The 12,694-nt window shown below is 40.1% G+C and overlaps 1 protein-coding gene across 1 annotated transcript in view; it reads right to left on the bottom strand.

Moving 5' to 3' along the window:
- Nucleotides 1-12,694, bottom strand: part of LOC117232087 (polypeptide N-acetylgalactosaminyltransferase 2) — a 207,479-nt gene that overhangs the window by 35,203 nt on the left and 159,582 nt on the right. Inside the window, exons 2-3 of the mRNA XM_033491241.1 lie at nt 11,574-11,743; nt 10,821-10,940 (exon numbers count right to left, since the gene is read on the bottom strand). Of these exons, the coding sequence (XP_033347132.1) occupies nt 10,821-10,940; nt 11,574-11,743 (290 nt within the window). The remainder of the gene's footprint in view (nt 1-10,820; nt 10,941-11,573; nt 11,744-12,694) is intronic.

The raw sequence follows: 12,694 nt of genomic DNA, 5'->3' as shown, positions 1-12,694 counted from the left end.
CGCGAGGCCAATAAGCAAGCGTACGAAACTCGATCGCGTAATTAACTCCAGCGTGGGTATTTCTTAACGCGACTATGCAAGAAAGGGTGAAAAACAGGGAGAGAACGGGGGCGTTGGAAGACAAGGAGAAACGGCGAAGAATGGAGAAACAGCTAGCAACTAAGCGACGGAAAGTTGAGCTCGTAGACGCGTCTTGCTCGAGAGCGGAAGAGGCGACGAGGTAAACAGAAGTGCAAACAACTTAAATGGAAAGCAAACACAATTATACCGTCGCCAGTAAGCCGGAGGATTAGTTTTCCAGGTGCAAACCACTGCATCTAAGAATGCGTGCATTTACTTTCCGGCACGCGCACCAATCGATTCGTCCGAAAGAAAAAACGATGTATTTTTTTGCTTCTGTTACCCCTTGGGAGCTTCTCCTCCATTTCTTTCGATATAAAGTCACATCTAATACGTCGTGATCCTCTACTTGTCGCATAAGCGAGGTCAGAGAAATTCTATGACTCGAAATAAGATGAAAATTGAGAATAACGGAATTGCGTTGGGAGCCTCACTTTTGAGAAAATCGAATTTTCTTCTCGGTGTGTACCGATCTACGTGGAAAACGAAGTTGAACGGTTTTAATGCTGCAGAAGACAGGCCTGGTCTATTTAAAATGCACAGTTTCTATAACGGGAGGTCAAATTAATTGCTTCTTATACATTCTCAATGAGAAATTGTCATGTTTCCGCGTGTGCCCACGCTCAGCAGATTCGCACGACGCGACACCGCGTTGACGTTCTCATTAATATTTTTCCTCGTTTCGCCGTGCAAGCTCGGTGTAAACGCGCTGAATACACATACGCGTACGTATTTCGCCTACCACGTATGGTAATATCAATTCATAAAGTCCAGGCGTAACATGTGTATGCAGGAGACGTGCGTGTGTTGGCTCGCGAAAGGCTCAATTTACGATGCTCGTTCTCCTCGTTTTATCAGCGTTTCGTCGCATTATTCGCGCCAGCGCAGCATCTCGAACAAAATAGCGAATGACATTTTTCAATTTTCGCCAGCGCCGACGAAACGCACAAAGGAGGAACGGTAGAAGCGAATAAAACGCCTCTGTCGGCTTGCCTATTGCCTCCAACGTAGAATAGGAAACTTGCTGGTAGAAGCACATTTGCACAGCAGCCGCTTCAAAGCTGGCTGCCAAGTGTGCTTAGACCCGTCGCTTAGATGACGTTCCAAGCTTACGTGGAAACTGTAAAAAAATGCCGCTCTGTGGTCTCTATCTCTTTTGTGATAGTCATCCTCTTACGTCTTTTTGACGAGGGAACAATCTTTTTTCGAGTTCTGCGATTAGTTCCAAATGGATCGAGTTTCGGTTGCTTGTCACTCTGCGGTCTATCTTTTGAAGATCTGAGATGCAAATGATGGAATCGAAGTTCTGTCGAAGCTCCTCGTTGAATTAGAAACTTTTACGGATATTCCAGTTTTCTACTAATGACGTATCACGAATGGCAAATTGGTCCTGGTTATTCAAATTAATACTTTTTCTCAAGCAATTTTCTATTTCCCTTTCGACCAATAACTAGGTACATCTACGATTCCAACTCAATCTTATATCGCAAGCTAGATCTAGATCTTGAAAAATGTTATCGCATGCATTCGAAACATCGTCGACTTGCTTAGCGGCGCATAAATTCGCGAAAACTTGGCCTCTTCTTATCTGGAGTTTCTAGACCCTCGAAGATTCCACATCCGCAGAAGTCATCACCCAAAGAGCCCCTTGAACGAGATAAAAAAAATACGACGTACATCGAGTAATTCAAGTGACCAAAAACGTCTTCGCTTTTCTTCATCGTTGTTTCTCTTTCTACCTTCTGTTCTACTAAAACAACTATTCCCCAGTAACTCCTTAATTACCCGTAGTTTCTAACAGAGAGCCCGCGCTTTAACGACTTTTCTTGGTGGATCGGGTCTTTTTGCACTTTTTGTCCCTTTTCGAACAGAAGGTCGTCATGGTTTCATTCGAATTAATCTGCCGTCCAAACGTTTTAATCGCCGCCATAAATAGATGCGGCCGAAAATAGATACGGTAGGTTCGAAATGGGAATCAATATTGTAAATTCAATATTGCTATTCACGATGGTTTTATTAATTATGGAGCATCGCCGTCGTTAATCGTGCAATACACTGGATTACGAAGGATCGTTAATAACGTGTAATTGTATCGATCTAGCCTGTTTATTCGCAATCGATTCTATATCCGTTAGCAACGCGATGAAAAAACCTTTTGTGCTTGACACGTACAAAAAAAGAAAAAAAGCAAAAAATGTAAAAGTCAATTCGCTGTAATTTTAGACTTTTTCGTGTCGAAGAAACAATAACAATCTAGTACAGTCAGCTATTCAAAATGCTTGATATTCGGATAAAAAAACGATGGTATTTATGGAAAAGTGAAAAGAGAATCGGGAACAAAGCTTGTCATAATGAATCTGCCCTCGGTGTTCACGTTCGACAATATGAAACGTCACGTGGCCGCTCGTAAATTTTATTAGGCAGAACTCGATACGAATATAACGACGGGTGAAACAATGGGAACCGTTCATCGCGGTGAACGAAATTAACTTTCCAGCATGGTTCGCGAACAGGGAGGATGAGCAAAACGATCGTCGATGGTCTGACGAAGAAGTCACCCTGCCACGACAAAAGAGCGCAATTTCGCGTCAGCAGGTGGAACGATAAAAAAAGAAAAAAATGAGAATCCAAAGAACCGAAGAGCTACCGCTATACACCGGGATCTCCTTTTGCCGGTTAATAAACTTTACGACCTCGTCGTGCTTTTCGTGTTTCATTATTCTGTCCTTGGGGAGTAGGTACGTCCTGGGATTATTATCATTTCTCTTCTCCTCCGCTTCGAAAAATTGCCTTCTTCGTAAAAAGGACATCCTTGTTTTTCGAAAAAAAAAAGGATTATCCTTTTTGCAAAAATGTCGCTTCTTTCATCCAGAATTCGATGGGTCGAAAGGTAGCTAGGGTGATCAACTTTTACCCTACTTTACGATCAAATGACCGTGGGCGACTGTATGCAAGTTTGCTGGTGTGGAACTGTCCGGAGTCCGGAGGGAGAAGAAAAAGCGACGCATAATCGGCTGCAAAAGGTGCACGTAAAAATAACATCGATGCTCGCGTTGCATACGAAGTGGCGGTGATCAGGTAGCGGAGGAGGATAAGAGGTCGCAGCTCGCTTTTTAAAGCTGTGGATTCTTTTGTTGCCACCCTGAGGCTGTGCACTGGGAATGCACACTTAATCTCGTATATCAGAAAGGAGAAGATTCAATGACCCATTCTATGGAAACTGGGATACTAGTGCGCGTCTTTATTCTCATTTTTTTTTATTCTCGCATAAATATACTGTCTTACTAAAATTGTAATTGTTTATAATTAATTAGGACTATTTACTTCTATCTCGTTAAGAAAATTCTTATTAACTATCCGCTGAACAATATTTTTGAAACGATATTGTATGTCAATGTTAAAGATAATGAGAATAACGACGATCCCAACGAGATATAATTAAACAATTATAATTTATTCATTGAATCTCTAAAGAATATTCTGGAAATAACCCCACGCGTCAATATCAAGGATTATGAGACTGATGAGACCCTAATCCGATACAATTAAATAATCGTAATTTGATTTTTCTGAACAATCCAACTATATACACGTCGATGATGACAATGAGGAAGATTTTAACAAAATACAATTAAATAGCCACGATTAACATTAAATACAAACGCATAATGTACATATTCGATTCGATTCGACAAATCGATCATTGGATCTCGAAGGAGGAATTTCCAAAACGAGGTTAACCACGTGCAAGCCAATTTTGTTCAATTAAGAGGCAACCACGCTGGAATATCTGCTGGCTCTCGAAATCGATCAGCGTTCAATTCGATATCCTAAATCCACGAACCACTTGAACCGTCAACAATCGCCGAATCCGCGACCGCGTTCCGTCGTTATTGTACGCTATTATATTTCACAATAACCGTACCTTCTCTAGCTCCGAGAATCCGAGGAAAATAATGGCCCTCGACAGACGGAGAGAGAGAGAGAAAGAGAGACAGACAGACAGACAGAGATGAAAAAAGCATACGGGCGAATCTCACGGATGCAGGAGAGATTCGCGTATCATCATTGGAAGGAGTTCCCATCGTGGCCGATATCGCGGAACGACCAGTTTCCTAGAGCGTCCCCCGCGTTTTCCGACCGAGAGAAATCAGTTTGCCCGCGATCCCCAAGTCTTATCGAACGGAGTACGAGCGTGCTCTCTGTTCCGGAGTGAGCAGCAATGTTATTCCTCCGGCACACGCTATTGGAGTCTCTGCAACCTCGTAAGTTTATACGTACGTGTGTCGATGTTTAGTACCGCTCGCAACGTGGCTTTATTGCGACCGCCACGTGTACAAGATACCATCTTTTACGAGGCTTCTTGCATGTTTGCTCCTGGCCATGCCACGTAAAATTGATGTTCCGAGTTTTCGGGAAAAGTAAAGGGAACTCCGTTCAAGGAGATGTGTTTTGGGGTAGACGGTTTTTAGGGGTTCACGTTTTGGTTTGATAATATCGGCTGTAACTATGGTCTATCATGTACGTATATGTATTGTTTATATGGATGAAATTCAGTGAACGTATTATGTACATGTCGATACAACTTAAAGGGCTACTTGGAATTGTAGCGTGTACCCTACACTCCGAAGATTGTCAGCTATCGTAAACAGTAACTGGAGAGTATGAACGTATCACGAGCAGATTCTGTCGGTCGAGTACATCGTGCAAGACATCCTCCTTAGTCACGTCTTCGAGTATCTGACACGATCCACTCCTCAGCCATCGATAAGAGAGAATTACTTAGTGTTTGCGAAATGCTGTATCTCTGTCGTAACACGAGAAATTTGTCGTTTTCCCAGATATTTTTAAACGCTTCTGATGGAAAACTTTTTACAATGCATATAATATAGGTTCATAAAACATGTCTACAAGTGTTTGAATAACTTTCTCAGTTTATTTACCTCGAAGTGTAATTGAAATGTAGGCTAAATGGCGCGTAATTAACTCGTGCAAGTAGTATAAGACGAGTTGGTTCAGACGCGAGCAAATGTCACTGATCGATCAAGCGGATTCCTCGATTGGACGATCAATATCTTCGGAGGTTTGCGACGTGATCACGTTCGTAAAAGAAAAAGGATGGACGGGGATCAATTCTGGGAAGAAGAACTCTGAGAGAAACGAGGACTAGAGAAATGGAATGGGTACACGAGACCGAGCGAAATGAAAATCCAAGTCCTCCGATGTTTTATGCAACAAAGGACACCTCCGAGGGGCAACTCGAAAACTCCTTGTCCGAATATTGATTCACTACGGTGCGAAACTTTTTGCGGCTTCTGAAAAAAAAATATTCTGTACCGTCTTTTATGAGATATTCTTCCGGATTATCGCCCGGGTAACTTACCATCGACGCTTGAATATTTCATCGAGTTACTTTGGGGTCTTGCCACGATAGCCAGACAAACGAGAGCAAACGAAGAGAAACGAGAAATGTATAGTAATTTCAATGATATGACAAACCTATGAATTAAATAACATCTAGCGCTGTTTAATTCAGTGATAGTCTGTATTGCATGCAAAATTCATTAGAATAATTATTATGGTATATTAACTCATTTATTAATTATCTCATTGATATTAAAGATAACACGATCACAGCAAATATTAATGCATATCACACATACGGATAACAAGATGAGAGTTCCAGCGAAAAGGTAGCAGCGATAAAAGAAGACAGAACACCTCTAAAATAGTTGTAGGAAGCAAAACAAGAAAAATAGAAAGCAATGCAAACGCTAAAAGGAATTTGAGCAATAAAACAGCTACCGCAACAACTGCAGAAAGAATACCAATGTTGGAAACCAGAACTAAGGACTGAACCACAAATAAGGTATATTTCATTCGTTCATTTCAACCACTTTGGTTGAAGTTTCGAATCCTTATCTTCAAAGCTCCTTTCGATTCTCTCGTTCTCTATCATTTTCTAAACTTTGACGTTCAATCAATTTTACGACCTTTGAACTTTCGTGTTAGTGTCACTTCAACTTAGTTTGCGAATAATTACCGGATATCGAGCGAGTTTCTCCTCCATGGATTCACTTTTTAACGTTTCTAAAGTTTCCAAGAAGAATGTTAATTTTATTATTTGAAAGAATCAATCAAGAATTGGAAAAGTCGGAAAGCCGAGAATTAATTTAAATTTCCCGTAAATGCGTAAACGCGCATAATTTAATTGCAATACCGATAACAAAAATTCGCTATAATTGCAACTTGCCATCATAGCTACTAGACTGGGAATTTTTATGCATTCATAGGTAATGTGAAAGTTCAAACATCCACAGAATGCATATAATATGCAAGAATATAGGTGTAAAATATCTAAAGCACAGTACTCTCTATAATACCTAGTAAGTAAAACAATTTTCTACCTCGATTCCATTGTTTTAATTATATTCGTAGAAATATGAATTTGCAGAAATATTCTCAGTTTAGTAATTACAATCTGAAAATCAACAGCGAAATTTCAACTCTTAACTTAGTCCGCAGTATCTGGCACTGGCAAAGTTTTCAATGGTGTTGTTAAAATCGAAGGTTAGAAGTAAGGAACGTGGCGGAACGACGGAGTTTCTACCGCGATTTCCGGCCACGATGTCTCCGGGTCGCGTTGACATGTTTAATGCAACGGCTGGTGTGCATTCAGCCGCATAAATATTTAAGTTCCAACGTTGCGTATAAGTGATACAACTATTCCATTATCGGAAACAGCCGGTCGCGCGGTCTAAGGAACATCGAGACAAGAATCGCGAGCAAGGAGATGAAACGCCACGTGTGAATAATTCATGAGGGAGTCGGGTACTTTTTGAACTTGCTACGATGATATTTATAACAGTGTTTCTTCTTTAATTATAATCGCCAGAGGAAATGGAAAATCATGACAAAAGAATAGTATTCCCGCTAGCAAATCACTGAAGAGAAAGGGACAGGTGTTAAGAGAAATATTATCTTTCGACTATTAACTCGTGAAAATAGGACTCAGTGACTGAAACTTATAGCTCAATTCAGAAGTTCGTCACTGTATCGTCTTTTATTTATCGATATTTTTCATTTCGCTATTGTAAAATGAATTTAAATCAACGCTGTTAAATTAACACGCATTTCACTGCGCGTTTAGTGGTGGCTAGAATTTTTTTTTCGTTTAACAAATTCTTCAATATGAAAATAAATTGAGACAATCAGTATTTAGATTGGAATTTTATGCATATCGATTTTCTGAAAAGATTAAAAGTTTCTTTAATCGTTGGAATGGATTCTTTTATGACAGTTATCCAAGTTTGCAGAGAAAACGTAATTTGGAAGATACAATTTTGAGAGAAGCGATCTTCGATCTTTCTGCAAGATTGTGCGAAGTCAAAGCACGAGAGTCTGCTGATAACAGTAATAGTGGAAATCTATGCAGCAGTTCAGTTCGTAGATATTTTCAATGAAGTTGTGCGACATTTACATAACATTCGGGCCATCGGATTTTCAGCAATCGACGTTTGCTAAATGTTACAAACGGCGTCCGAATGCAAATCAGGTTTAAACAACAATTCTCCTTGCAGCTCGTGTTGTAACGAATATTAACGGGTTCGCAATTTCGCACATTGCGTTCGACATTCTTTACGAGTCTGGTCTTCGTGTATTTCCATTCGTTTTATTGCAATCCCGTAACATTCGTTCGTTTCCCCGAACAAATCTATCGAATTTTAACACACGTGTTACTCATAGTCGATACCTTTGAGAATGTAATTTTTCTCGCATATATTAGAACTTAAAATTTCGTTATTTCTGCATCGTCCCGTAGTTTATAGAAGCAAGAAGTAAGTTAAACGATCAAAAGCTTTCCACTTTTCTCAATAAAAAGCTTCTGTATCACGTTAGATATTCAATCTTCAACCACGAATACGTTTCCACAGAGCTTCGCAAAATACACTACGATTTTGATCAAATCTTCGTTCAGAACTTGGTTACTTTTATAACTCTCTGTAATTCAGAGAAGCATACATAGCGAAATCATGCAAAGTTTCTCACTTTTCTTGCCGAAAGATCTTCATGCGAAACCAAATATTCCAATCTTCAAGATAGAGATCGTAGAAATATTTCTAGAGGCTCATCAAATGCAGTAAGAGCTGATCGAAATCTTCATCGGACCGGTTTCGATCGGTCTGCTAAATGGTTCGCGGTCCCGGAGTACTTGTTGAACGCGTCTGTTCGCGTGAAACAGGATACGGTCGAGCGTAGGTGGAACGTCCAGGAAATTAGATCAGGTTGGAAGATTGAAGGGTCCTCCTGCTTCGACGGAGACAGTCGGAAAGGCTTGTGCCGCCGGAAAATGCATTCCGAACAGAAGGGGAGAGCGATTCGATTTGAAAGTGGTATCGATCGTGACACGTCCCGAACGAAATAGGCTCTCGCTCGCGTGTCTCTTCCTTTCAATGATACGCAGACCGGCATCAAAACCGATTTCGAAAGCGTTTCAATTAATAAAATGCATCGTAAATTCAGCGGCGCAGCGGTACAAACAACACGAAGGGAGGAAGCTTTATTTCCGTGCAAACAGCGAATAAATTACGAGTCCATAAAAGTAGCCAGACCCTACCGAAATTAGATTGCTTCCATTAACCATTGATTACCCAGCGGCTGAATGGACAACGATCCCAGCTTCAAATTTATTTCCGACGTCGCTCGATAATTAATTCGTTCCGTTCCGCGTGAAATTTCACGAGCAACGCGCGTTCGCCCATCTATTGCCTCTTTCCGTTATTCGTTCTCTCCTCTGTAAACAGCGGAAAACCGACTCGTTTTACATCGTGATTTTCATGGACAAGGCGAAAGGAGAGACGAGAATTTCGAGGAGGTACGTTTTTATTAGCACGGGACAGGCACAGCCTGTAGTAACCAGGCAATACCATTAACCCTGGTGGATCCCTAAACTTCGCGAACTCAATTCTCCCGTTGCCTCCTGGCATCGTGATTTCCAGGCCAGTTTCCGAGGTCTGATCAAGCCTGTAACTCGACTCGACTCGAGTTGGGGGGGAAAAAAACAAGAAACAAAAAAAGACGCACTTTTCTCTCTTCTCTGACAGGGTTGCTTTAATTCATCGGAATAAAAAAACAGAGACAAAGATAAAATATTTACATTTTGCGTGTCGTTTCGTATGGAATAGGCGATTTTTAAAAATGCGAAACGTCGATGTTTCTCGATTAAAACCTCTCGGTTCCTTTCGACGAATCCCTCATCTTTAATTCATGTGTATCCCATGATACGTGGAAGCCCGAAAACGGCCGTATTTAATCGAAAGGGTCAACCGTTTCGTCGGTGCTCAGAGTAATAGAACCTAGAACGCTTCCACGAAGGCAGAAGTTAAAAACGTGCGCGACGAATAACAACAATGTTGTCAATATGGAGATTCGATATATATACGGTACATGATTCACGGCACATGGCTTGATAGATGCAACAAAATATCAAGGGAAATACAAGGTACAATGCAATCGTACGTTGATGTATGTTCGTCCTTCTCTAATCGATGATTCCTCTATGATTATTGCCGATTTTCTTGTTCCATGAAACGAATACGTATTCTTCCAGCTGGGATATTCCAACGATGGTTCTCCAAGGACACAGAAAAACGTGAAATTTTCAAGCGTGTCAATCGAAATTTCGTCGTAGAGATACAAATTTGTAATTTATTTCTTCATACAAATGGTGTTCGTATATTTAGGAGAATCTGTATAAAAAATAGAAAGACGGATATATTGAATGATCGAAAGTAATCGAATTCTGTAAAATTGAAAATATATTCTAAACTAATCGAATCATTGAAATTTAGGAATTGCATAATTAGGAGAACCTGTGTCTTCTAGAGAAGCCTCTCAATCGTCGTTTTCGTTGAGCATCGGCGGATCGAATGTAGAATCGCTTTCTGGATACGTCCATGAACTTCCAACGATCAGCCGCGATTTTCGCAATCACCTGTGACGGATAATTCCTATGGAGCTGTTCTCGAAGGATCCGATAGTAGTGTATAAAAGGATTGATCGATCGACAGGCCAAGTTTCTATTCCTTTTATTTTTTCTCGTTGGACGATCGTTCGTCGCGATTTCCATCGGTCGCCTCCACTCGGTTAACTGCATCGCTTCGATTTATAACGACCGGCTCTCGTTCGTGGATATTCACCGTGAAATTTTCTCACCTTTGCCGCTTCGGACATCGACGTTCTCCCTTGTGTCAGTTCATCGACTTGAAGATCGTCGCGATATCCAGCTGGATGACACTCGATCGACGTTATTGCCTCGTTTTTATTTCATCGCGAACGAACTTCTCTTTTAAAGACTGCGTTCATTTAAAACAAGAAAAGTTTCATTCTAATTACTTAGGTCTGAAGTTACGTCTTTAGATCCTCAGACTCTTAGGAAACGTTTTCATGAATTTTGAAAAATCAATAATAATTTCAATTTTACATAGCCATTTAAACAGATGTATTTAAACTTTTATAAAAGGTCGTATCTGTATCAATTGAAGTTAATAAATAAATAGAAAGATTGTTAAATAAAATTAAAGAAAATTAAGAAGGATTCCAGGACCTCTTTGAGCAATACTTTACCAATTAATAATACCGGCTCGATCGAACGAGAATATCCTAAAATATAATTGGTAACAAGAGAATAGTTCACTCACATTGCACTGCGTGTATCAGGTATATCGCGATTGCTGGGAAGTCCATCGGAAGCTTCTTGATTGAATTTGTTCCTAGCATATGGGTCCTCTCCTGCTCGTAATCCTCCTCTCGACACGTATCTAGAAGCATTATCAATATGCAAATATTATTAATTAAACGAGCAAAAATCTTTGTATTTTTTAAGAGAATTCCACGTGAAAATTTTCGTTTATGGATGGTTCGTGTCACGAACTATATATTTTGACCAGCGAAATAATTAGTTTCAATTCGTCAAGCTGAGAGAGGAACAGAGAAAGGAATGTCCGCAGTTCCGTTGCAGGTACATAAATAGCGGATCTTGCAATGGTTTTTCGTTCGTTTAACAATGCATACGACTGTTATGAGTGCCGATTAGTATTCAGTTCTTGCGCCTCGCATCGAGATTACACTCCGGCCACTTTCCAAATAATACTTTCTATCGCACTGCATCGTCGTGTTCGCTACCCAGCGTATATTAAAATTGTGCAGCGAGTTTCGATGGTGAAATCGAATTTTATATTTTATGATAAATAAATATTCATTCATTTAATTGGAATGAAATTAGAATCAACTTTATTCGAATGATTTCAAGAACCATTAAGTGTGTAAACACTTGGAAGTTGTAGAGAAGAGGCAATAATTCATCAATCGGAGTTCGTTTTACAAATAGAAAATAATTGCTAGAACATGCTTAAAAATAGAATATAACTGACAGTATTGTCAGCCGATTTTACCCCTGTTCGTCGAAGTAGTTCCATGTCACCCTTGGGTCCGGAGTGGGTGCAGGCAGTAATTCGGAAGACATGACAATGGCAGTGCCATCAGGGTCCACGTAGTTGCCAGAATTTGCGGCAGAAAGGGCCAGCGACGCAGACTCCTTCAATCGTAGGGCTCTGTTCTCGTTCTGCGAGCAAACAAAAATTGTATAAAGTACAGTTTTATCAAGTTTCGAAATTTCGAGCACAAATATTTCATTCGCAAGACATTGCAACGATAAAAGACCGATTTGATAAAAGCATCTGTTAAAAAAATATTTAAAACTTCTCATAAACGAGACTCAAGATAGCAAAATGCTTATAGTAAAAACCGCACGTTAAGCAGTAATAAATTTCAGTAAGTGTAATAAAAGCTGTAAAAGCCCCATTCGAAGTATTGGATGTTCTGCCATTGCAAGTTGGCATCATACACGATTGTACTATAACTCGCGCGACGCCGATATTCCAGACGCATACTTGGTATCTATATTGCTACACCGTTCGTCGAAGTCGATGCTTAGCACTTCGTGAACATTTCTAAGTTCTGCCATCCATTCTAATGATACTTTGATAAGCCAGCAAGCAGCCACCGCCGAACTATTCTATCCGCCTCAGTAAAAATGTCCTATTTAGTAATTGTTCACTATTCTGTATACATTTAAAGCCTTGAACTTCTCTCTGCATCTTTCTTTGTCTTTCAAGTAAATTTATGTTGTACAAGTTGTTGCGAAATAATTTTTCTATCTCGACAAGTTTATGACAATTTGATAACAAGTTTATAACAAGTTTATAAGACAATTTTCTAACTTGTCGTAATCTTCCTTTTGTTATCTTATACATTTCTAATCCATTTTCGTCTACAGGAACAGCTTCACACGCAAAGTGTAACAAATCAAAAAGTTCTTCTCAAATTATGAAAGAAACTATCTGACAAACTAATCAACAATCTCTCGACTAAAACACAGCCAAGAATTCGAGGCACGTTTCTGTTCCACGTTGGATAACATCGAACGTTCCTCGAAGTATCGACCGACACTTCGAAATATTCGATTCGCAAACTCGTCGGCTAGTCGCAGCGTAGGCTATCCCCGAATGGCCCG

This window comes from Bombus vosnesenskii, unplaced genomic scaffold (genome assembly GCF_011952255.1).
Source record: "Bombus vosnesenskii isolate JDL3184/JDL3185 unplaced genomic scaffold, Bvos_JDL3184-5_v1.1 scf7180000013284, whole genome shotgun sequence".
NCBI classification, from domain to species: Eukaryota; Metazoa; Arthropoda; class Insecta; order Hymenoptera; family Apidae; genus Bombus; species Bombus vosnesenskii.
Note: the sequence above shows the minus strand (reverse complement) of the source record. Positions and strands in the feature narration are given on the sequence as shown.